At 45.6% G+C, this 26,848-nt stretch overlaps 1 protein-coding gene across 1 annotated transcript in view; it reads right to left on the bottom strand.

The window, feature by feature from the left end:
* The window catches only part of PIP4P2 (phosphatidylinositol-4,5-bisphosphate 4-phosphatase 2), a 249,429-nt gene that overhangs the window by 65,432 nt on the left and 157,149 nt on the right, over positions 1-26,848 (bottom strand). The window contains exon 6 of the mRNA XM_078687057.1: positions 5,124-5,214. Within this exon, the coding sequence (XP_078543183.1) occupies positions 5,124-5,214 (91 nt within the window). The remainder of the gene's footprint in view (positions 1-5,123; positions 5,215-26,848) is intronic.

Raw genomic sequence — 26,848 nt, 5'->3', positions numbered from 1 at the left:
CCCTCTTGAAGCTCCTCTGTTATTGGAGCGACGAAAGGAACCTCCTCTGAATTGTTGTGACTGCAAGGCCCCCATAGATTTGGCTGTCTCTATGTCTTTTTTAATCTTTTCTAAGATTGAGTCCACATCAGGACCAAATAAAAAATCAGGGTTTACAGGCTGATTTAATAATGTGGTTTGAATCTCCGGTTTGAACCCTGAGATACGCAACCAAGCATGCCTTCTGAGCATGACACTCGTGTTGATGGCCCTGGCTGCAGTGTCTGCTACGTCCAGCGGACATTTAATGGAAGCGTTGGATATCAGTTTCCCTTCCTGTATTAGTGTTTCTGCTCCTTCCTTGTAGGCATCAGGCAAATGTTGTAGCAGTTGCTCTAATGTGTCATAATGTGCCCTATTGTATCTGGCTAATAGGGCCTGTGTGTTGGAAATTCTCCAGATGTTAGCTGCTTGTGCAGCCACCCTTTTGCCAGAAGCTTCTAACACTTTAGACTCTTTGTCTGGAGGAGGAGCATCACCAGTAGTTTGGGAGTTGGCACGTTTACGAGCATTGGAAACCACCAAAGAGTCTAACGGCAACTGTCCCTTAATGTATGTAGGGTCCACAGGCGCCGGTCTGTATTTTCTTTCAATACGGGGGTTAACAACCCTTGCTCTTGTGGTCTCCTTAAAAATGTCTCCTGCGTGTTTGAGGACACCCTTTAACATTGGCAATGTTTGAACTGATTTCTCTGAAGTGCATAAAGTGTTAAAAAAGAAATCCTCCTCAATTGGGTCAGCATTCATGTCCACATCATGATTATGTGCTGCCCTCTCTATTAATGCGTTATACGCCGCTGTATCCTCTGTTGGCGAAGTTTTTACAGGATAAGAAGGAGTATCAGGGATAGGTTGTGACTCCCCCTGGTCAATAGGGTCTGTCCAAGCTTGAGCCTGGTCATCTTGATCATTGTCCGCAGGGTAATTATATTGTTCATCATAGTCATACCCCATCTCCTCATGAGAGCGTGTGGGTGAGTATGCAGAAGTGTCCTGGCCATGGTACTGTACACTTTCAAAAAGGACAGGCGATGTGGAAGAATCCCTTTTCTTTTTTAGTGGAATTTTATATGATTCAAGAGGATTTTCCGACCTGATCTTCCTTTGATAAATAGTAAGTGTGCCGGTGTCGGCGTCGATATGGAGCTTTGACTGATCATCATAGGAGGGCTCCTGGTACATAACGTCCCCTTCCAGAGGATGACTCCTTTTTCCAAGTGACACAGTTTTGGGTGGTTCGATCCCTGTTTTCGGATCGATCACCTTAGGCCGTGCTGTTGGGGGCAGTCCGAATTTTATCGGCGGCTTTGGGGCCGGCGTCGATATCGGACCGACGGACTTTGCCCTGTCGTCGTGCTTTTGGCCTTGCGTTGACTCCGGTGCTTGTTGCATCGGAGGTGCGCTTCTTTTCCTCGATTCGACCTGCTCCTTCGAGGCGCCTTTGGATTTCGGCTCGAGGGCTTTGACGAGCTGTTGTTTTTCGACTCGGTGCCTCGGTTCGAGGGCCTTTCGAGACTCGAGTCCTTTGTTTGTGTCGCTGTCCGTTGACGCCGACCTCGTCGGTTCGACGTACTTGGCTTTAGCGATGGACTTTAGCGCACCAATGTTCGGCTCAACACCCATTTGGTTGACCTCGCAGGGTCGTCGACACTTTTTTTTTACATCGATTCCGATGTGTTTGCACTCTTCGATCCGAAGGCTGTCTTCAGCAGTTTCGGTTTTGTTTTTTGCTCGATAGCTTTCGGTTTCGCTTTCTGTAGGGCGACCGATGGCTCGTGTGAGATATTCTTAGCCGGGCCGAGACGCGGGGCTATAGAATGTTTGTCATGATCTTGGCTAAGGCCTCTCGGCGATGCCTCGACCTGAGCCTTTGAAAGTTTTTGAGTGTCTTTTTTGGGCCCAGTACCCACTGCTGGGCCTGGTTCATCACTCGAGTCGTCATCGACGGCTCCGATGGGGGACACGTCGTCCCTTACCTCGTCGACGTTTTCATCTTCATCGACGTGTTCTTGGTCGTCTTCATAGTAGTTGGAGTTGTTTTCTGAACCTGGATCAGACGGCTGTTCTGGATCCTCAGTCTCGACGACCTCATCGTCGTCTTCGTCGAAGATATTCACCGGGTCGGGCGCTGGCTTCGTCATTGTTTGTCTCACTGCATGTCGGAGCCTAAGCGTCTTCTTTGACCGGAACCAAGCACAAGCTAGACAGTTGTCCTCGTTGTGGTCTGGTGATAAGCACTTGTTGCACACCGGCTGTACATCGATGTGCGGGTATTTTGAGTTACAAAGGGGGCATCGTTTGAACGGGCTCCGTTCCATCGACGATCGGGCCTCTGGTGTCGAAAAGGCACGCGGCTCTCTTCGACGTCCTGCTTCAAAAAGAAACTGGAACAAGAACTCGGCACCGATCGAAAGACAATACCGACGACCCCGAAGGCCTTTTAGCCTTGTAGACAAGTTTCCGAACTTGAGTAAAGAAAAGTACATCCGAACCCAATGGCGGAAAAAAACAATCTGAGGATGGAGAGGATGCCCATGCGCACTGTAGTCCAGGGGAGGAGCCACCTATCTCGTGATACTTCGAAGACTCTTCCAGGACAATAATGTGCAATCATCCGCACCCAACACTAGGCGGCGATCTATGCATAAGATGTGAATTCAGCAGCCCACATGCCTCGAAAAAACCTGGTTATACCCTCACTAATCTAACCTTCTGTCCCAGCAGTTGCAGGCTAGCTGGCTCTCACTAAGCACTGGGAAGCCTTCAAGTCGCTATGTGCTATATAAATTAGCACAGCATAGCACATAATGCCACTCTAATCTATGACGCTCCACACCACTTCACTCAGCTCCTTGCCACTCTACTCTAAACCCCTTCACACAATGCCACATTACGCCACTTCCCTCTATCATACTCTCCTGTACACCACTCTCCTCTATGCCACTTTCTTCTAGCCATGTTGAACAGGAGCCACGCTGCTGGACAACACGGCTAAAAGACACTGTCGAAGCCAATAGCTCTCACATGGGTAAGCCCTACTGGCGAAGCCAATGGTTGTTTTCTCTCAGGGCCTCGAATGAGCATACTAATTAGGTGTGAGCTGTTGGCAGCCTAGAGAGAAATCAATCGCAAAATCTCCAGTTCACAGTGGTCTAATTGAATTCTTCACAGCAGGTTACAGAGTCCTCCACGATGTGAACCCTACTGCCAACGGAGGGATGTTCTATAATGGCAAGCAAGAGAAATGCTGTGTTGTAAATGGTCCACTGAACTATTTCAAGGCAAATACCTGTTTTCTGTACCTCAGGACCTTCTGCATACGTCAGCCAAAGGATGGAAGACCCATTGGGGCAAATGGGCATTGCTAGCATGACCAGGTAGTACCAGCCCTGAAGAAAACACACTAGCTGAAGTTCAAAAACACATCTGGAAACTTTTCTATACACATAATGCAGCCAGTACGTCTTCAGTGCAGCAGCAGGCACAGAAGACTGCTCTCCCTTAAGGCAGATTTCCACAATGGAGTGGTTCAGGTAAGTTATTTTAATAGGTAAACCAACCATCTATTAGTGATGAGGTCTAGCCATTCCTTATCACATTCCTGATTGCCCACTGTCAGTTTTTGAGCAGTGTGATCCATTTTCAGATGACATGCCTTGTGGCAACAAAACTATCCAGATTCTAAAAACTCAAATGCTATGATAGTAGACCTCTGGTCAGCAGCGTGGAAAACCTCTTTTCTTTGCAACTCCAACCCGCTTAACTTGAACAGATATCCCCTCCTTTGTTAAAGGTCATCTTTTGGGCCCTACTTGGGTGTGGCTTCGATGCTTCCTCTTATAAATAGGAAAGCCACTAAAAAAGATATGAGGAAACCCAGATTTCCCACATGGCAGTTATTTTTTTGTTTTTCTGCTCTGAATTGAATGTTCAGTCTTTTGAAGGACTAGATGGCAGACGTCCACCGAGCTCACAACCTCTATAGACAAAAATAACATTTTTGTTCAGGATCATTGTTTTAATACCACTTTACCTATATCCAGTGATATCAGCTTTGACGCTTATTGACTAAATATTAGAAATTAAAGGTTACTGACCATTTAGAAGAAGCGTGGCTCAGTGGTTAGAGGCGGCAGACCCGGAAGCTGAGATCAGCCGTGGACCAGGGTTCGATTCCCTGCCTCGGCGGGTCTCGGGCTCAAAAAATTCCATGGACTTGACAATTCTCGCTCCGGTGCCTACTCGACTCACGGGGTCACACTCTGCGACTCTGGGCAATAGCTTGCTTAATCTCCACTACGGCCCCTCGCGGCGGGATGCCTGGCTTTCACCTTGTGAATACCCTGCCAGGGTATCTCACAGGGGAATACCAGGACGGGTTCCCTAAGCAAGCGCCTTGAGACCCCTGGGTGATTAGTGCGCTATATAAATCGAAATACATTTACATTTACATTTACATTAAAAAAAGTAGGCTTCTGCAACGAGGCTACTGGGAAACATACAGTTCTGGAACTACTTGTTCCGATTAAGTGGTGAAACTATTTATTTCGTTCTGCACGATTTCTTTAAATTCTGTGTAATTACATAAAGCCCTAGGCAACGCATATTACCATTTCAAATTAATTAATAAAGTGATTGATATGGGAACATAGAAAACAGCAGATAGAGCACACTTAGCAGGGGTCTTTTTAAAGGGGGGGCAGATTTTATATAGTGCGAACTCGACTCGAAGGTATTGGAACGCGTTTCATGAGCACCAATTACGTTACACAAGGGCGCATTAATTTTTTTGGTAGGCACGGGGAGATTAAATGGTTTACCCAGAATCACAGGATGTGGAGTCTAACCGGAGGCTGGAACCTTGCTTTCCCAGCTCCAAAGTCGGCAGTCTAGCCGTGAGACCACATACTTTCCCCAACACATCCACATCCTTTACAGTGCAACAGCCACCTGGCAGGTAAAAGTACCAGTAACAGGAAATCATGACAAAAAGATCAGTTCTTTATACCAACTATAGCATAAGTAAACACCAATAAAGCAGACGAGATTACAGGCTGCTCTTTCTGAAACAAGGATGTTCTCACCGTTAGGCCAATGCCGATGAAGATGCATATCATCCCAATTGTTATGTAGGCACAACAGCGTCTGCGAGGAAGAGCACTGCCAACAGAGGACCTGCAAAAGGAAGATAGTTTGTTCAGTAAATACAATCAAAACATGATAAAATATACAACCAAATTCAGAAGCCCAATGTAATTAGACTTCCATTATGTTTTTTCTTGAGGTAAATCAGGATGTTGAAAACATCTGTATTTCTATATATCACCATCATGTTAGGAGCCTGCAATGCACCAAATGTAATGCCAACCATCTTGCTAATATGAACGGGAAAAATGGAGGGCAAGAGTATTTTACTGTGGGAAAAAGTTATGCATAGCACTGCTTTGCTAACCTCTAAGAATTCAAAGCCTATCTCAAATGCCAATTTTTGTTTTTTGATTAATATCATTACTAATTAGCCCCAAGGGATCCCAATGTCAAGTTCTATCGTTTACCGGCAAGATCACTGTCAGGCCATCACAATTCAAAATGTTGTTTACATGTTTGCCCTGTACAGGCCCAAGAAGGCACGTGGGCCTGCACTAGCGGAAGGAGGATTAAACATCGTAAGAGTTACAGGTAGAGTCTGTTACTGTGGTTTACAACTTGCGAGCAAGCCCAAGATGATGCTCGAGGCGTGCAATTACACAATTAACATAATTTCATCACAAATGCAAAATTTAAAACAATCAGATAGAAAAACTGTTGAAATACCTCGTCTTGACCATTAATTATATGTCCACATATACGGGGCATTGCAAATACAATATCAACATCCGGGGGGGGGGGGAGAGAAGAGAAAAGAGAGAGAAAAGAGTGTGAGAGAGAGAGTGTGAGAGAGAGTGTGAGAGAGAGAGAGAGAGAGAGAGAGAGAGAGAGAGAGAGAGAGAGAGAGAGAGAGAGAGAGAGAGAGAGTGAGAATAATTGACTGGAAAGGTTGCAGACTGCAGGACAATTGCGCCCAGGAGGTTAATACAATAAGCAGGTGTACACAAGCAACGAGTGGGGGTCACAGTGTGCATTAAAGAAGAGCAGTTGCAAATGGAGGTACCATGCTAGTGGGAACAATGTCAATGAGCAAGTGAGCCTATCCCTCTTAGGGTAAGAATTTGTTCATAAGGAATCGTTTAGCTTCCAATTTGAAAGCCTTCGTTGAAGAGATTCTGCGTACTTCTGGTGGAAGAGAATTCCATATCTTTGGTGCAGCGCCGGAGAAAGCTGGGTGGCAAGTTCTTTTTTGTTAAGGATGAGTGGTTTCAGAGGAAGGTAGTGGCACTTCTTGAGGCTCTTAAACCACAGGATAGTTGAAGTTTTTGCACAAGTTACCTGGGAGTATTGAATTGAAGAGCTTTGTGCACCGGAACGGTAATCTTTAACTGAATTTGTGCTTCGTAGGGCAGCCAAATGAGAGATTTTAGTACTGGGGATATATGTCCGTATCGTTTGGTGCCTGTGACCAGTCTAGCCGCCACGTTCAGTGATGACTTTAGTGGAAGCAGGGCGTATTTGGGAAGGCACAGAGGGCAGCACTGCCGTAGGCTAGCCTCGGCAAGACAAGGCTTGGACTACCTGCTTGAAATCATTTAGTGGAAGGAAAGGTTTGATGTTTGAGTGACCTCAAAAAATGGTTTGCTCCCTTACATACATTGCTGATATGATTTTTCATGTTCAGGTGCTTGTCCATGGGGACTCCGAGAGATTTGGCTATGATGAGTGGAGTCTAATTGAAAGCAGTGAGGTGACTCAGCCATAGGTCCAGCTTGGGGATGTGCTTCGGAAGGGAGATGAGCAGGAATTCCGTTTTGGAAGTGTTAAGCAGGAGATGGTTCTCCATTAACCAGTTTTGAGTTGACCTTAGGGTAGCGTTGAGGGAGATGAGGTTTTCCAGGGATGAGATTTCAAAAAGAGTGGCGTGCCGTCCGCATACATGTGGAAGAGAATGTTCATGGAGTTTAATGAGTTAGCAAGAGGTTCCAGGAAAAGGTTGAAGAGGATAGGAGATGGAGCAGACCCTTGGGGGGGGACCCCCCATGAGTACAAGAGAGGCCTGGGAGGGAGAGCGGTTTGCCTCGACTCTTTGTGATCTGTGATGTGGGAAAAAGGAGAACCATTGTAGCACCTGATCAGCAAAACCCATTCTATTTTGCAGGATGGATAGGAGGTTGTCATGATTAACCGTGTCGAATGCGGAGGAAAAGTCAAAGAGAATCTGGAGGCAGGATTCGTTTTTGTCAAGCATTTTTAAAATGTCATCGATAACGTAAAAGAGAGCCGATTCGGTGCTGTGCCCCTTCCAAAAACCAGACTGATGCTGGTCTAGGAGTTGATAATTCTCTACGTGAGCACAAAGTTGAGATTGAACACATTTTTGTAGAAGTTTTGCTAGGGTGGGGATGTTGGAAATGGGGCGGAAATTATTGAAATAAGATTTGTCAGCGTGTTTTTTTAGAATAGGTGATACCTGAGCTTCTTTTTGGCAATTGGGGATCGTGCCTTGTCAAAGAGAGGCATTTACTATCCTTGTCCAGGTGGGGATGAGTGCATTCTTGATTTATTTGAAAATGGCCAGGGGCAACGGGTCACTGAAGTGGTTGGAAGGGTTGAAATTCTGAAGAATCTTGTGGATGTCATTTTCACTAAATGGGGTAAAGGTGCTCCATGACCCATTGTTCTTGGTGTTCGATTTGCCCTTTTCAAAGGGGTCAAGGGGGAAGGCGGCATTTGAGGAAGGCAATAGAGCCTTCTTAGGGGCGAGGTCAGCAGAGATGAGTCTTGATTTCTCTGAGAAGAAAGCGGCAAGTTTGTTGCACAAGGGTGGGCTGCCACTAGGTTCAGAGTGGTCTGGACCAACGACTGATTGCTGTTTGACCAATTCAAACAGTTTCTTGGGGCAGTTTGCCACTTGATCCAGTTGGTGTCTGAAGTAGTCAGCCTTGGCACTCTTGATTTGTTGGTTGTAGAGGCTCCTGACATCTCTAAGGAGTTTTAGTTGGTCCGAGAAGGGATTGGATCGCCAGGAACATTCAACTTCCCTAAGGTTGCGTTGTTCTGTGTTTAAGTTGTCAGTATACCATGGTCTAGATATTTTTGTTGAGACATTTTTATGTTGGAGTCGAGCAATGTCATCCAAGATGTTGGTGATTGTCGAATTGTAGGCATCGGTGAGTGATTGCACCGCGACCAAGTCAGCTTGGGCGGAGACGGCAGATATACATTGGTGGGCTAGATCATCAGAGTTTATTGATCTGAGGTTTCTTTTCCATTTCTTTGATTTCAATGGTTGAGCCTTCCTCAACCACACCTCCCTGTTAATGTAAAAGAGGATGCTATTGTGGTCGGTCCAATCACAAGGGGTAATGGAATCTAGGGTGATGGTCTGCCCTTTAGAGATGATGAGGTCTAGAGTTTCTCCTTTAATATGAGTTGGATGGTCGCAGTGCTGAGTCAGATCTTGAAAATTTAAGAATGATGTAAAGAAAGATACAGCGGAGTCATTGGGGTTAGACCAGTGAAGGTTGAAACCACCAAGGAAGATTTTGGCCACCGCTGAGTCGGTATTGCTATTAATGATTTCCATTAGTTGCTCAATGAAGGGGAGATTGTCACCCGGGGGGTGGTAAAAGGTGTGAAGTTTGCAAACCGGTAGGTTCTTACTTGAGATGCTGAGACACAGATATTCGCTGGGGGATGGCGCAGAGGACTCCAAGTGAGAAATTGAAAGTGTGTTTCTGTGAATACAAGATAGGCCACCACCCAACTTCAGAGCTCTGTCTAGCCTAATTATGTCATGAGTGGGAGGTCTTAGATAGGAGTGGAAGCGGGATTTAACCAAGTTTCAGTGAGGATGATAATGTCTAAATCATTGTGTAGGATGAGGTTGAAGATATCGGAGGCGTGTTTACTGGCTGATCTGCAATTAAGTAGTACACATTGAAGTCGTAGTGGATTAGGGGGGGAAGGAGTCTGGGTGATGTTCACACGGGTGAGGTTGTTGGACTTGCTGCATCTAGGATTGCAAGGAGGTTCTCCGTTTGTGTTAGAAAGGATGGAATGTATTTGTCTCGGCTGGACCATGTTCGATTTGGACCAAGAGTCGAGACTGTCCAGGAGATCAGTGGATGCCGGGTGTGTCTCACATGATCTGGGGCTGGCGGAGGCATTGGGTAGGGGGAATGTGTTTCGAGTTGGAGGGGGGCTAGAGGCTGATTCATTTGGTCGCTATCCCTGGTGGAAGCTCTGGGCCAATTCAAAGAGGTGAGGAGAGAGAAAGCTGATCACGGGGAAAAGTTCATTTGAGAGGGCTTTCAGGTCATGTAGCTCAGAAGTGAGAAGGTGCAACTGTCGAGATATCTCGTCAAGGCACGCAGCCAAGTCTGAGTGTTGGTCTAGGGGTTGAGGATGTGAGGGAAAAACGAGCGATGACGGGGAGCATCTGTACAAGCCAGTTGAGGCATGTGCGGAGGATTGTTGTCCAGATTCTGGCTTAGCATGTGGCAAAGTTATGGGGGTGGGGGAAGGGGCATTGTCTAATAATCGAGGAGACTGTACATTCCAACTGTCCTGTGAAAGGTTTTAGTTAAATCAAACTTAACATTTATAATATTTAATCCAAGTACAAACCAATACGGTATTCGTAATGACGGCTGAAGCAGAAGTTTCTAGTGTAAGACAATACATGTTTTTTTTAAAAATGTGTACATGGCGTCAAGAAGGAAGGATTTAAGCCACAAATAAGTCTAAGTAAAGATAGTCAGATTAAAGGCAAGGCACAAACGTATTTGCCCTATCGAATAATATAGGAGTTTTTTTCCTCAGTTTCTCTAATTTAATTATGGGATTTTCTTAAGAACAATCAGGCCTCAGTTTCCTCTTATAAGTAAATAAGAGTGAAATAGTTTTGAAACTACAGATGTTGTATTCTGTAGCTGTATCCTAGTTAAAGATAGCATTAAGGGACAGATTCACAAAACATTGGAAACCTAAGAGAGGGGTAACAGCAATACAGATGTTCGATTTCTGTCTTTTCATGTTTTCTAGACGTACATGTTACCTTACCCCTAACAGACTGTATGTAGTTGCTAATTCTTCAGAGTTATGGTCAGTGGAAAAGTGTGATTATAAGGGCAGTTCTACACAGTTAACTTAAGTTCCGTGCTATAGTTTTATCTTTGGGTAAATTAATTCCCACCCAAGCCCTTGATTTAACACTTCCGTGCAGAAATCAAAATGCTGTGCCTGTAGGATCTTTGGCTGTGGAAACTCTTGGGCCATGACTAATATCAATGACGCTTGAATCTTACAGAAGGTCAGGGGACGCCATGGAGACTGTGGGGTAAATCAATGTTATGGGCCTAAAATGCTATGAAACCCGCCTTTGTGTGAGCTGAAGAAGACATCATTAAACTGACTATTCCCATAACAACCACAATATTTGACATAAAAAAGGAGAAGCAGGATGTTACCTGGCACCAAGGATGCTCCATACAGATATCAAGAACATGTAAACGGGTCATGGAGATGTTTGAATCCAAGTGAGCTCTGAGTACAGGAGAAGTCGGACTTCAAAATCAAATGGATGGCCAAAGTTGAGGCTTCTACCATTCATAAATATCAGCATAGAAAACCTACACAAAAGTCTGCCTAAAACTCCAAAGAGGCTAAGAGAAAGCAGGGTGATATAGAGGCTGCAAAGGCATTTTTCTTAAGGTAAAACTTACATACAAACCATGGGAAAAAGCAGGAGAGGCAAAGAATTAAAGAGCTTAGCAAAAATAAAATTAAAATCCCTAATGACCACTAACATTTTAGGTAAATGTGTTCATTTTAAATCTTTTAATCATTGTAGATAAGTGGTCGCACTAAGATTAAGGGGTGAGAGGAGTAAAAAAGTAGAATGGAAAGAGGAGAATCCAAATTTGATCGAAACCCTCCCAGTACCTACGTAAAATCACTGCAATTTGGCCAAATAGACCTTGGAATCAGACAAAAAGGCTCCTGTAGCGGTCCTTCATCATCTCAAAGATGAACATAAATCAAACATGGTTGTTGCTGAAGCCCAGAGATAGAACTATTACCATTGAAGGCACTAATATACTGAAAATGGGTCAACATGCCCAAATGGTCTAACCAAGTGGAAGCACTCTCAGTGGGTGGAGACAGAACACTGTCTTAAGTCATATTTCCGACACAGAAAAAGGATTTGTTGCACACGTCCACAATCAAGATAAGGGATGGTAAGGGCGAAAAGCAAACGCATTGCTTAAAGTATACTAAGGACATCTGACCCCAAACATACCTCCACAAAGGTTTAGTCAAGGAAAACAAAAATTTGCAACAAATCAAGGTAGCACCAGAAGGATTGTTCCTCCAACAAACAATACAAGACAAATAGGCTCCAGGCCGTACTCAAATGTACAGCAAAAGAAGAAAGAAAATCTGATTTCTTCTTGGGAGAATCACAATATTTTCCAAAATGAAACAAATTCTGAACTGGCCATGGAATTTATTCATTACACAGAAATAACTAGATAATCACAATCATTTCTAGAGTTACTCATGGAGGTTGTGTAGCCCATGGTCTTGGACATTTGTTGAGGCATCATCTCCTAGAACATAGCAAGAGGACTTCACAAAGTGATCAAACTAAATCAGTTACATTTCCTGTTGGACTTCGAAATCATAGCATAAGCAATCATTGCTTGGACAATTTAAAAAGGAGCAGCAATGGATAAAAGCACACCAGTCCTTGTGCTGACGTTTCCTTGACAAGTGGAGGGTTCACAGAGGTAATGCTAGTATGTCGTGCTCAGGCATTATGTTGACATCAGTGTTGCTTGAAGGTGAATTGCAAGAGTGAATTTGCAATACAAGTAGGCATGCCTCACCCTGACAACATGCCTTAGTGAAGGGGGGAGTCTTAGTGGTATTAGCATCACTGAAGGATGATGACAATGGAAAAACGAAATGCAGGCACATTGGCCTCAGTTAATAGGGAGGAGGGCAATATCAACCGCAACAAATGATGCATGCACACATGCCTCAAGACAAGATTGGTGTCACTCACAACAGGATTTTTCTTTGGCAATGCTGGGGTGCAGGCACATGGACCTCAGGCCAACTTCAGCACTGCTCGCAGTCTGATTTCACAATACAAAGTGGTGGTGAAAAACACAGGCTATGAAAAGGGATCTAGGTGGCTCACAACGGAAGTCACAGGTGGAGTTGGTCAGTGGTTTGCAGGCTTCCAATCTCTACTGGTCAGGACCGTCCATTCTGTATAACTATACTTATGCCTCCACAATTGAGAAAGTGCCTCTTGACATGGTTAGCCCCCCACTTTTTGACTGGGAAATTAGGTAGCTTTGATTGTAGTGAACAAGGTCCCGACCACCCAGGTCCCCTGTGCCAGTCTTTCTTCCCTAAAACTGTTCCCCAGTTGGCAGCTTCAGCCCCCTGTAAGTCTCTAGTAAATGGCACAAAGGGCATGGGAACTGAAGAGGGTCGCCTAGGAAGCCCTCACCAAGGCCATGCCACTGCCCTTGCAGCTGGCATGCCCTGCAGCAGCGAAAAACAACAAATTCGACATGACACACTATGTGCAATGCCAACAACCTAAAGTATAGGTAAGTTGCCCCTCTAGCAGGCCTCACAGCCCTAAGGCAGGGTGCACTATATCACAGATGTGGGCATATCTGCATGAGCAGATATGCTCCTACAATACTTATATCTATTCTAAGATATTATAAGTGCCAGGGCAGCCATAGAGAGTACATTTGCTGGAAACTCAACAACTCAAGTTCCCCAGCAGCATGATGGCTTCTCTGAACCCAGGAGTGTTTGGTACCAAACAACTCCCCTTAATAAAGCCAAACTGATGCCAGTGTTGGCTTTAATAAACCATGTACTCGGAGGGCACCTCAAGGGTGCCCTGAAACCCTGATGTGGTCTCTGACTGGCTTTGGGTAGCCTGCCACAACGAAACATGCTTCTAGACCCCTGGATCAAGAGCCTCTGCTCTCTGTGGCCAGAAACAAAGTTCATCCTGGGCAGAGGTGTCACACCTACTTCCCTAGGATGGGCACAGTACTCGAGAGGGAAGCTTCAAAGGCCTGCCACCTTTGTAATGCAACCCTAGCCTCTGCTGCTAGCAGCAGATGGCAGCCCCAGGTTCAAACTCCCACTTTTGGCAGGAGAACCGGCAGGAAAAGTTAGGATGAATAGGAGGTATGCCCCCCTTTGCCAACTCCACCCCTCAGGTGCAGGAGGCGATCCAATTCAGGGCTAGGGCTCCCACTGGATGGTGTCATAATAGTGGGTGTAGCCAGACCAGGTTAGGAACCCCTTGGCCCCTACCTGCTACTCCCCTGTAAGCCCCTAAATTTAGTACTTAGGTGGCCCCCCCAGACCCTGCACCTAGTTACGGCAGACCTAAGACAAGAAAGGAAGAAGACGACTCCATACAGAGAAGACTAAAGACACCCACTGACTTGGCCCCAGCCCTGCTGGCCTGTCTGCAGCTTCAAAGACCCTGCAAAGATAACTATGGCTGTCCTGTAGCCAGCAACCTACAAACCCCAGAGGAGGACTGCCTACCTTCGAAAATGCCCAAGAAACCAAGACAAAGGACTCTAGTACTCTCCGCTCTGCATTCGATGCCTGAGGCCCGAGTCCAGGTGGCCAACCGGTCTAGTAAAGGTTCCCCAGTGATCTTGAGTCCAAGTCCAGTGCTGGCTGATCCCTCCTGGACTCCACAATGACGCCTACTGCGTAAATCCAAAGGCTAACTCCAACTGCGACCGGCTCCAGTAAGATAAACCCAACGTCAAAGGACACCCCTGCAGTCCCTGGGCCTTGAAGAGCTTGACCGACTGTGTACGGCGACCGACTACATCCCAACTTACCTCTGCTGTCGCTGGTGTTCTTCGTGCAGCGTTAGGCCCGACGCCTGCAGCCCGTTTCCAAAACCGAGTTTATCTATTCACTTCGACAATGTGTTTGCACCCTACACCCAGCCGTCCCTGTGCCGCAGGTGGTGAATATTTGCTGTTGCCTTGTGCCCCTCCCATATGCTTGCCTAAACCTCCTAAGCTTGAGCTCAGCAGCCACTTTATTTACCTGCAGGCCGAGTGTCTTCAAGCACCCCCAGTCTTCATTGATTAATATTTGGCCCTAACGCCAGATTTGACCTCTGCACCCAGCTGCCACTGTGCTGCTAGTGGTGCAGTGTTTGTGCTTGCCTGAACATTGCCCTCTGCTGACCTCTAACCTCAAAGGCTGCAACTGTAAGTTGTGTACTTACCTTCAATAGCGCATTATTGTTTTACTCCCATAGGTTAACACTGCAGAGACTGAAAATTGCACTTTTTCCACTTTTGAAACTGAAAAGTATTTTTTATTTTAAAACGTATTTGCTTCTATAAAATTTTTGTGGTCTTAGTAAATAAATACACAAAAGTACTATTTTTATGAATTGGTCTTGGATTTATTCATTGAGTGTCTCTCATTTATTGCCACTGTGTGTACATCAAATGCATTAACAACCCTCTGATAAGCCTATCTGCACTACCACAATAAGCATTTGCAATGCAATAGGTCTCGCATTTATGAAACTCTCGTAAATGCGAGGCTTATTGCATTGTAAATGCGTGGTTGTCAAAGCGCCCATGCAGCATTTTCACTTAAATATCTGCCGCACCCCTTTCCCTAGATGAGCGTCTAAAGAAATTGGCGTGGCCGACATTAAAGTAAAAACACGGCACAGGCGCCTTAAAAAAAACAAAAAATAATAATTAGTTTGTCAAGTTGATACAGTTTTGTTTTTGCAAAGGCGCCCCGTGCCGCGGCATCACTTTAATGTCTGCCACACCCATTTCTTTACACAAAGCTTGTGTAAAGAAAGGTGCTTGGCTGATATTAAAGTGAAAGCGCTGCATGAGCCACTTTAAAGCATTTTATAAATAAAGGAAGGAGCGGGCCGATTTATTTAAAGCGGACAGCGCTGGAGAAATATAGAAAGAAAGGCACGCAGCCGTTGCAGGAAAGCATGTTGTGTCTGCAGTAAGACAAAATAATGAAAGAAAATAGTTCTCACAGTCTATATAAACGTACCGTGTAACCACACAAGTAAAAGGTCCAGTCCTTACGGTAGGTTACAAATTCAGACAAGGCATTACTAAGACTAACAAGCTCATTAATGAATCAGAAGCAACCATTTAGAAAGGGCAATAACAGGAGCCAATTGAAAAGATGGGCAGAGAGTGGGCGGAGCTCCACGTCCATACCAGAGTACAGCATGCCTGCAGAGTAGCGCATACGCTGCCCAGGTTCGACCTAAAAATAGAGCATTAGAGTTATCTATTTAGTCTCTGTACAACCTCTTGAGAGCCTCTGGACTCTACACAAAATACCTATTTTTGGTATAGTATATGGTGAGCCAGTGTCTCACAACCACCCAAAAAAGGACAGAAGTGCAATATCTTAGTTGAAAGCCCCTAACCAGAGGTCTGTGTTGTACCTGTATGCATCCCTCACAATGCTGATGGCAAATTATTTTATCATATACATTCCATCCTGTACCTTCGGAGAGTGATCTGTTCAAGATTTATTTAACACCATTCAAACCACTGCTCTCTCTCTCCTGCACCAAGAAACAATACAATAATCATTTAATAGCATAACTAAATATAAAGTGCTTATTACCCAGTGGGAGAATGGGTGGTCGGATGACGCATATACATTGTTTGCAGGAGCTCCGACGGCATCATCACCCCTATGTGAGAAAACAGTCTGACAGTAGTGAGAGGAAGGATGGGTCAATTTAGCCACTCCATAAAGTAAAGGTATTACAACCAATGAGATAGGATGCTGAAGAAAAAGCCACGTTTTCCAAACGTGCACCTGCTACAAAGCACCAAATGCATACACACATATACTGGCAACACGTGCTGGTGGTAGGCCTTATGGCTTAAGCAACTGAAATCAGATGCTCAGGGGAAGCTTCTCAATGGGTACCAGGGATACATCAATATCTAGCAGCCAGAAAGGTGAAAGAGAATCAGACATCACAGTAAACACTCTTAAGGCACAGGAAGCAACGTTTTCAGTATGCAACAGAGATATAGCGGGATCGCCATTCATCTGTGGCTCCCACACAGCCTCCCACCACATTCGAGTACACCCCAAATCTACATTTTCAACTTGCCATCACCGGAGCTAGAATACACCTCAATTTCAAGCCATGGTGACTACACCCAAGGAATCTGCATCCCCATCACTGCTGGCCAAGCACATTGCTGCTTCTGCTCCCTGCGGACACCTCCACTGGTCCCTGGAGCAGCAGCTGTGCATCACACAAGAGCAGCCGCAGCCAGAGGCTGTGCGCACATAGGGTGGGATGCAAGAGCCAACTTAGCTTCCCGGATACTGCAGCAGTCTCCCTCTGCTTTCCCTACCCGAGGCATGGCTGAGTGCACAATGTGGCCACAGTGATGCTACCTGTCCTTACGCTCCCAGTCACCGTTTGCCTTACGCTGCCTTTTACTCATTAAGGTATCCTGGTGCATTGGCGCATAGAGGAGTCTGGATATTTGTACCAGAGCTGCAATGAAAATCACTATAGAAGAGGAGACAATTTTTTGATGCTCCCTGGCTTTTGGAGGTACGATGCAGACACTTATACAATTCTGGGTAATGACACCAGAGCATAAAAACCAGACCACAATCCTTTAGGTCTCGCCTACGCTGCGCGCATGCACTGCTTAGGAGACCTTTAGTCGTTGTACAGCTCTTTTTCCAAGCACATACTCTTGCTTGTGGTGGCATACAGCTTGCGGGAGTGCGAAGCGGCACGCCACAAGCACGAGTGTGTGCTTTGAAAATAAGCAAACAGCTGCTGCTTAGTGCGCACGTGCACTCCCCCCCACCCCTCCCACTTGTTTACTTCTTCAAGGCTCAAGCCCGCCCAGCTGCAAGAGTTTTCTCCTGTGTGTGCGCGGGTGCACTCCCCCCACCCCACCCACTTGTTTACTTCTTCAAGCCTCAAGGCTCAATCCCGCCCAGCTGCAAGAGTTGTACCGATATTCCATTTTGCAATTTACACAATTGTGCCTGCTTTGCAACATGTAACACTTTAAAAATGTAAACATTTCTTCTATGGCGTCTTAGAGCGGAGATGTTGCTCGACCGTGACTCAGCAAGGTGGGCTCCGAGAGGTGTCTCTTCTCAGATCCTCTGGTCCAGCTCCACCCTGCTTTAACTCTTCTCCGGCAGCATTTCTTTCTCCACCCTTCCCTTTCTTCTCCCCCTCATCTCTACTCTCCGCTCCCCTTTAACAGGCTTCCTTTCTGTTCACCCCTTTCTTTCCCTCTTATCTTCGTTACCCCTTTCAATACCCCTACCACTCCTTTTGCCCGCAGGGCCTTAATTAGGGCCGTTTAGGTGTTAGTGGTGTCTTCCGGGAGGTTGTGCCGTGGACGTGACCGAGGAACAAAACGGCTTGGGGAGAGGAAGCAGACGGGCGGACTTTTGGCAACTGCTTAACATTAAACTGTTGCATGGCGAATAGAATTTTGTTGCGCTACTTACAGTGAGCCTATTCTCTACATAATGGCACATTCTTGATGCTCATTTGGCTTTTCCTCCTTCACGGTGGCCCATATTTACGTGCATTGAGCTTGATATGGTGAATTTTAATTCTTCCTACTTTATGGCCCATAATTAACGCATCTTGATTTCACTTCCTCAATGATTAGTGGACCTACTTATTGTGAAGCGATTTCTACATGCAGTGATTCTCACATGGTGCTTCTTTACTTGTAGAAGCCACTATCCCTTAGTGGATCCTCGGAGCAAATACCCGGGTGGCTCAACCCTGGCACCCTTAATATTTGGGTACTTCCTACCTCTGGGTGAGACCCTACGCCATTTCCTGGACCCGTGCACACACGTGCTTCCTCCACCCTGTCTCTCTCTTCTTCCACCCTCTTTCTCTCTCTCTTCCTCAACCCTCTCTACCTCTCTTCCTCCACCCTCTCTCTCTCTACCTCTCTCTATCTCTCTTCCTCCTCCCTCTCTACCTCTCTCTACCTTTCCCTCTCCACCTCTTCCTCTCCACCTTTCCCTCTCCACCTTTCCCTCTCCACCTTTCCCTCTCCACCTTTCCCTCTCCACCTTTCCCTCTCCACCTTTCTCTCTCCACCTCTCCCTATCTCTACCCTCTCTCTCTACCTCTCTTCCTCCACCCTCTCTCTACCTCTCTTCCTCCACCCTCTCTCCCTCCACCCTCTCTCTCTCTACCTCTCTTCCTCCACCCTCTCTCTCTCCTCTCTTCCTCCACCCTCTCTCTCTCCTCTCTCTTCCTCCACCCTCTCTCTCTACATCTCTTCCTCCACCCTCTCTCTACCTCTCCCTACCTCTCTTCCTCCACCCTCTCCACCTTTCCCTCTCCGCCTTTCCCCCTCCGCCTTTCCCTCTTCGCCTTTCCCTCTCCGCCTTTCCCTCTCCGCCTTTCCCTCTCCACCTCTTCCTCTCCACCTCTCCCTCTCCACCTCTTCCTCTCCACCTCTCCCTCTCCACCTCTCTTCCTCCACCCACTCTCTCTACCTCTCTCTCTCCACCTCTCTTCCTCCACCCTCTCTCTACCTCTTCCTCCACCCTCTCTCTACCTCTCTTCCTCCACCCTCTCTCTACCTCTCTTCCTCCACCCTCTCTCTTCCTCCACCCTCTCTCTACCTCTCTTCCTCCACCCTCTCTTCCTCCACCCTCTCTCTACCTCTCTTCCTCCACCCTCGCTCTACCTCTATTCCTCCACCCTCTCTCTACCTCTCTTCCTCCACCCTCTCTCTACCTCTCTCTTCCTCCACCCTCTCCCTCTCTACCTCTCCCTACCTCTTCCTCCACCCTCTCTACCTTTCCCTCTCCACCTCTTCCTCTCCACCTCTTCCTCTCCACCTTTCCCTCTCCACCTTTCCCTCTCCACCTCTCCCTCTCCACCTTTCCCTCTCCACCTTTCCCTCTCCACCTCTCTCTCCACCTCTCTCTCTCTATCCCTCTCTCTCTCTACACACCTCTCTCTCTCTACACACCTCTCTTTATCGCTACACACCTCTCTCTTTCTCCCTACACATCTCTCTTTCTCTCTACACACCTCTCTTTCTCTCCACACACCTCTTTCGCTCTACCCACCTCTCTCTTTCTCTCTACACACCTCTCTTTCTCTCTACCCACCTCTCTATTTCTCTCTCCACACCTCTCTCTCTCCACACCTCTCTCTCTCTCTACACACACACCTCTCTCTCTCTACCTCTAAGTGGTAGCCAGAGCCTGATAGCACTTCTTATACTTTAAAAAAACCAAGCACTGGCATAGCCAATAGGTCTCGCCTTTGGGGCCTTATGGTGTTTAACCATGCAACAGTTAATGTTTTTGCACCAAGGATACTGTGCTGCATAACTAAATACTTATAAGGTCCCAAAAGAGAGACCTATTGGCTATGCCAACGCGTGTTCAGCTTTGCTCTAAGCTTTGGAAACCTGATGAAGTGCTGCATACCACCAAGGACCTGCAGCAATATGCATTAAAGGGTTGGGTGATAAATGACAGGACTTATCCCCACAGTTCTTTGAAATGAGGCAATGACACAGAATACAGCCGGGGACAGCAGCTTCATGCGTGGTGAGAATGCGGCACGGATGTGGGTGCACGGTTTAAGGTGGCACATTATACTGGCCAGGATGTCGTGAGCACTCAGCCAATCAAAAACAAATTAGGCTCCTGCTCTGCAGGCATGATGAGAAAAATCATATAAGAAAGTTACATACTGTTCTTCCTCCTCTTCATCGTCATTTATGTGAAGTACCGTCTTCCTGATGAGTCACGGCAAGAGCTTTCTTTGTAAGCCCTACTTTGCTGCAATTCAAGATATTTTGTGGGGGCTGGTAGCGTTAGTACTAAGTTCTGGTTAAGGTTCAGTCATATAAACAAACCAGTTTCTAATTACTAGAACAACAGGAAAATGCTGTCTCATAACGTATTTTATCCAAAGATGCCCATTGCCCATTCAACCTAAACACGTCGTATGGCAAGATTAACAAATCAGTTGCTCTACTACAAAACCTTTGCAGTTGCTGTGAATGCAACAACTAATTCATAACACGGGCTAAAGCTGGTAAGTTTCAAAGCACTCGGCCACGAACAGAGTACACGAACTAAAATGGCAAAACGTGCGATCCAAAGAAAAGCCCCCATACATTCAGAAAAAGACAAAACCTGCATCGGGCCCTCGGTACCTTTTAACGCGTTTTAATCTAATTGTCTGCTTTATTCGAAAGCTCCAAGGCGCTGGAAGTGTGAATACAGCAAGTCTGCTCGTTCAGTTTACAGAGCTAGTGGACACGTTTAGCATCTTGGAAACTTCGTGAAAAGGCAATAAGGCTGGAAAAGAAACTCCAATCGAAGTAAACGAGTCTGTTCTTAGTATATGTGTAAAATGCATTCAAAGCATAGTTCCCCGATTTCAAGACAGTCAATTGAGTATCATTTCCACGGTTTTGTATACTTTGATCTAACATTAGACTGACTCTTTCATGTCGGCTATGCGGTTTACATTTATGACCTCAAATCGTCGATTAAGCCTTAATTCCCTTCACACTCACAAGGTCTAAAGACAGAGCACTCGTGATGGAGGCTCGAGAATTAACGCTGCGAGCCCTCGCGTGATCAGCGTATGACATTCTCAAGCATTCCTAGGGAAAGGCTCTGTGATCCTTTATTCACGCTGCGCATCGACACACTTTAAGGATGTCCCTCACGCCAACAATTTCCAGAATTTCGAGAATATCAAGGATAAAACATTAACCACTGTTTCTATACATAATGGTCTGGTGGCTCCGTGGACTAATGCATACACTGCAGGGGCCTGTGTTCGACCTCATGGTCACAGGTTCAAATCCTGGCGGATCCGCTCAGCCTCTCCTCCTTTCAGAGGTCGGTAACCACTAAGCATCTGTTATTCAGCACCAAAATACCCAAGGGTGAACGTGCGCTTTCCCAAATACATGTTGGTGGTGGGAGGTCATGTACGTTTGTTTTAAAAGTTGGGACAGGCCATCCTGTGCATGGTTCTCTATTACTCCCCTGCCCCTGGATTTAGGGGCGATACATACAATAAAATTATAGATGGGTTAAAAAGTGAATTATGAGGCTCTGAGTGACACCAAAGACAACTCAAGCGTCATTCTCATTGGCTATTTGACGTCATTCCGAACCCCTCAGGGAAAAACTTTCCTGTAATTACCTGTTCGCCATCTATAACCCTTTTCGGTGTGCATGATTTTCATAGAGAGCCATTAGCATGAATGGCTGGATTCTAAACCTTCTTATTCACGGCTGATGAATTAGAGCAATGGTGGAAAACAGAACTTGTTACCTCCTGGTGCTACATCATAAACGCATACCAGGCTGCCCTGGCAGTGCTCTATGACAGCATGACATAGCAGATCCTGAAACCAGGGAACACAGCTTCTGGGACAGAGGGCACAGACAGTGGTCGGTGGATAGCTGGAGGACGGGCATTTTTTTTGTACATTTTGGACACAGAAGAGAGACCATGCTATGTTTGGGTCCCCCATTACTAAAGTACTCCGGCATAATAGTTAACCGTTGTGACATGATTTTGGGGGCCATACATACCATGAAAATAGTTGATGGGTAAAAAGAATCACTGGAATCTTTTGGCCTCAGGGTTCTAAGTGACATCAAACAAATTGACCTTCGCTCTCATTGTCTATTTGATTGATATCACTCAGAACCCCTTGATGAAAAACATCCCCATAACTCAGTTACCCATTTATAATTCTATATGTTATTATTTAAAGTGTAAAAGGTCCCACTTTCACCAGGATGAACGTGAAAATCAACTTTATATTTTTATTCTTTAGAAAAGAACAATAAAACATAGTATAAAATACAGTTCAACAAGGATGTGTGAATTATGCATCCACACAGTATCACCTGATTCACAATGTTATATTGTATGCAGTTATGCAGTTGATGATGCATCCAACCTACTAGATCACAGACTGAAGAGAGTTTTATTAATGCAATCAAAACAAGCATTGGCATAGCCAATAGGTCTCGCCTTTGGGATCCTATAAGTGTTTAGCCATGCAACAGTTGATGTTGTTGCAGGAACGATATTGTGCAGCAAAACGAAATACTTATGAGACCTATTGGCTATGCCAATGCTGGTTTTAAAAGCCATGTTGCACAGCTAGACCTATTGGCTTTGCCACTGCTTGTTCCACCAATAGAATGTTGAGTCTTCTTGTATCACTTTGCCTTTTGCAAGTATCTTCCTAGTGATCTTGTTTGGAAAGCTGGGGCTGGCCCCTCTCTTGGCACGGACACAGGTGACACAATGAGAAGATGTGTTGCGCGCGCCCAGCCAGGGTCCACGAGGGATAGATAGATCCGTGACACACTTTCAATATATCCTCTTAAAATAAACATACGTACAGAAAATCGAATTAGAACCTATTCAGAGAATCAGTCGCTATAATAACAAGCATTGGCATTGCCAATAGGTCTCGCTTGTGGGACCTTACAAGTATTTAGTTTTGCAGCACAATATCCTTGTTGCACCAAGGATATTGTGCTGCAAAACTAAATACTTATAAGGTCCCACAAGCGAGACCTATTGGCTATGCCAATGCTTGTTAAACTGTATCATTGCATGCAACGCATTGCCATCTCTGTTGCACCTTGGAAAACGTCTCGTGAAGTAAAACAGAATTCAGTTTTTAAACTGTACCATTGCATGCAACGCATTGCCATCTCTGTTGCACCTTGGAAAACGGCTTGTGAAGTAAAACCGAATTCAGTTTTTAAACTGTATCATTGCATGCAACGCATTGCCATCTCTGTTCTATCTCATTGAAGCATTTAAAAAGAAGCTCCTGGCTTTGCTGTGGGGAGGGGGGGGAAGAGAAATGCACGGCAGTGAAAGTGGCTCTGGGGGGGGGGCGCATTCCTTTGAAGTGTCGGGTCTGATGCAATTATGCGAGGCAGGCTGGTTAGGAAGCAAATGGCAAGGGAGGGAGGCTGAGGCTTTGATGTGGGGAGTCACAAGTGAAGTGAATAATTAGGGGAGGAGAACTGGCAGGCTGATAGGCAGAAGGCTCAGGCAAGCTCGTGCACGAAGGAGCTTGCTGTCACGTGATTCACGTGAACTTAAAGAAAACCGCAGCGCAAGAAGCCCTTGGTTTCACGAGGATTTTCAGGACATGAATTCTCGCTCCGCTCGATGCGCGCAAGGTCGCGAGACCTAAAAAGATGGCAGGGCTTTGGCCGGCCTTCCTGTGAAAAGGTTGGCTGCAGATTGTAAACATTAACTAAAGGTCATGTTTCTTTTAGAAGCTTACTTTAATGTGTTACAGCTGGTGCGGACGCAGGATTTAGTGAGGCCCACAAGCATTCACAATATTCTACAGAAAAACGGGGCTCACCATACTTTTCGGAGCATGAAGTGGGAATGTGTGCTGTTGTTCAGCAGTTCGCAAGTATTTTCCCGAAAATATTAACATTGTGTTTTTTTCCCTTTCATGATGATAAAAACAACTTGCTTTTTTTTGGTTTTTGTAATTCACTTCCGACCATAGCCAGAAGGCTTGCAAGATGCACCACTAGAAGGATGACAGACGGACATCCCTGTCTTGATTCACACGTGTCACAAGCAGGCTAAACCCATCACTGCAGCAGGCGCGTGAACCCACCGTACTATTTCTCATGTTAATCCTCCGACAGACAGTGTTAGTTTATGTCTTTAAATGTTATTCAAGAGTCGAAACTGATTTCTTTACTTAATGTAAGCAATTAAATTTGTCTAGAGAAAAAAAAAATCTTTGTTTAAAAACGTACCTAGAAGGAAATCTTACCGCATGGTACCCTCATAAACCATTAGAACGGCACTGGGTATATTCGAAACCTTAGAAGAGCTTTTAAACTATCTACTGTACGCAGAGCCTTGTGGACACAGATAGCCTATTTCCGGCACTCTCTTCTTCCCTGGCCATATGTCACAGCTTGTCAGGTGACAAACAAAAGGGATGCAAAACACTCACCAACAATGTCAATGTTCTAGTGTCTGAAAGAGGTAATGAAACCCTCAAGGGACGTCCTCGGCTGCACTCTGCTTCACACCCCCCGCCCCTCCAAATCCCTAAATTTAAACCAATCCATGCACACAGTTGTATGAACCAATACGAACAAAGTAATCCATGCGCACGCAGATGCATTCATTAATTCTGTTGCGATCATTCAATTAACAAATTACATTATTTAATGCAGACATACACAAACCGGGCCCCTTGGCTGCGAAAGTGAAATAGTACGGGGCTAAGTTGGAGGGGTGGGGAGTATGAGAGAACACACAGCGATTCCCTTGCGAGAGCGAGCAAACATATGTTGCCAAAGCTCGCTCCCGCAAGGGAATCGCCAAACGTGCACGCATTGCCATTGAAAGCAATGAAATGTGTGCACGTTTTTGGCTGAAAAGTCTAAGCAATTTCTATAGGTCTTTTTCCTATGCAGGGAATGCGAGCTGTGTAGGCGAGACCTAAAAAGCATTAGCAATACCAACAGGTCCACCCTCTAACTGAAAGTACCTCTTCAGAGAACGGCAAGTTTAGGCACTCAAATAACTCCCCGTACATGAGCAAGGTCACTCTTTCTAGCACACATCTATCAATTAATCTATCAGCTGATTCTTGAATTCATCCTCTAATAAATCTGCAGTAAAACCTATACACACACACTCAAGCATATGCAAGACAAATTAAATATTTAAGTATAGGAAAATGAAAGAAATGTTGCAGCGTAAATGTGGCTTGCATATCTTGCAATACAAAAGAAAAAATTATACATAACAGAGGGAGGTGGTCTTAGAATGATATTGTACATAGTCAGACCCCCCAGGATATTGTGGCATGGATTAGAAAATTTAGCAGCACAACTATGGAAATTTAGCAGCATTTTTGAGGCACTTTATTTTACTCATTATCATTCATTTTCAGTTGGCAATCAATAAAAACTGTTTCAGCAGAATATTCCACTTTGCAATAGGCATGTTTTAAAGTGTCTGCAGATCTACGGAAACACAGCTCCAGTTCTAACCTCGCGGGAGGGAGTTGGGTTTCTCTTTGAGATGTTCTAGTGCCAATGTACGCACCCCTACCTCCCGGATCTGTGAGGCAGGACACCTCTTCCTCAAGCACCCTAGGGCGCAGGATCATAGTGGCTGATCTAAATAAGTGAGACAGACTGTATGGGGAGGTCACCTCCTGCTTACTGGTTATTTCACCAATTTGTGTAAATGTATATTATCAGGTGCAATCTTCACTTTAAAAAATGGTAGAGCATATGAATAACTTCTTCAAAGGCTCAATCAAGTGCTCAACATCCATGGAAAGCACCACCCCACTCATGGACTCACCTGCACTTTAATCTACAAATCTCCTAAAACTTAACCCTAAGTGGAACTCTGGTCTACCGACAACCCGGAGCACTAGCTACCTTCACCAGCCTCATCACGGACTACACTGCTCCCGCTTACAATCGACTCCAGAGCCTTCATACTCGTCAGTGACCTCAACTTTCATCTAGAAGATAGAACCGACCCCTGCTTCACAACACTCCTTGAAAGCCTCAACATTGGACTAACCCAACTAGTAACCAAACCAACACACATTGCAGGACACATAGTGGACACCATCTTCACCACAAATTACAGCATCACGGATAACTCCACATCACCATTCATATGGACTGATCACTGCATCATCCACTTCCAAATAAACACACCAAAGGTCAACATGACCACCAATGCCAGCCTTAGAAGCAGATTGGCTAATATCCTGAGCCCAGGTCAACCAAAAACCCATGGATTACCTCAAAGATATCAACTTCAATAACTGGCTCAAACACTGTGGAGACTCCCTATGCACCCATCAAACACAACAGGCAAAGAAGAACCAAAAAGCACACCAGCTTTTACACAGAGGACCTTTGAGACTCCAAAAGACTCTGCAAACAGCTAGAAAGGAAATGGAGAGCCACCCACAAAACCACCGACACAACCACCTACAAAGCTGCACTAAGACACTACTACCAGCAATAGAGAGATACCAAAAAAAAAAAAAAAAAAAGGAGTACGCATCGAAGGGAGCACCAACAGCTGCAAGGAGATCTTCTACATCATCAAGGACTTCCCCACACCATCGGCCTGCGTCAACAGCATCACACCCTCCCAAGAACTCTGCAACAACCTATCAAACTTCTTCAACCACAAAATCACAAGCATACAGCAAATTCACACACCAACTAAGCCCTAGTGATCTCATCACCAGCCTGCCCATCACCAATCAAGACAACCACATGGGGAAACTTTCACCAGAGAAGACACTCTGATGATCGTGAAATCCATCCATTCAGGAGCAACGCTCAATCAGGATTCAGGAAAAACAACAGCACCAAAACGGCCCTCATCACAGCCACCGACATCCGGAGCATCCTGGACCAAGGGCAGACAGCAGCTCTCATCTTACTCAACCTCTCAGTGGCATTCGATACAGTCTTCCAAAACATATTCATGAGAAGACTTTATGAGATCAGCATCCAAGGACCTGCACTCAAATGGACTTGCTCCTTCCTCACTGAA

The sequence above is a fragment of the Lissotriton helveticus genome, chromosome 4_1 (genome assembly GCF_964261635.1).
Source record: "Lissotriton helveticus chromosome 4_1, aLisHel1.1, whole genome shotgun sequence".
Classification (NCBI taxonomy): domain Eukaryota; kingdom Metazoa; phylum Chordata; class Amphibia; order Caudata; family Salamandridae; genus Lissotriton; species Lissotriton helveticus.
Note: the sequence above shows the minus strand (reverse complement) of the source record. Positions and strands in the feature narration are given on the sequence as shown.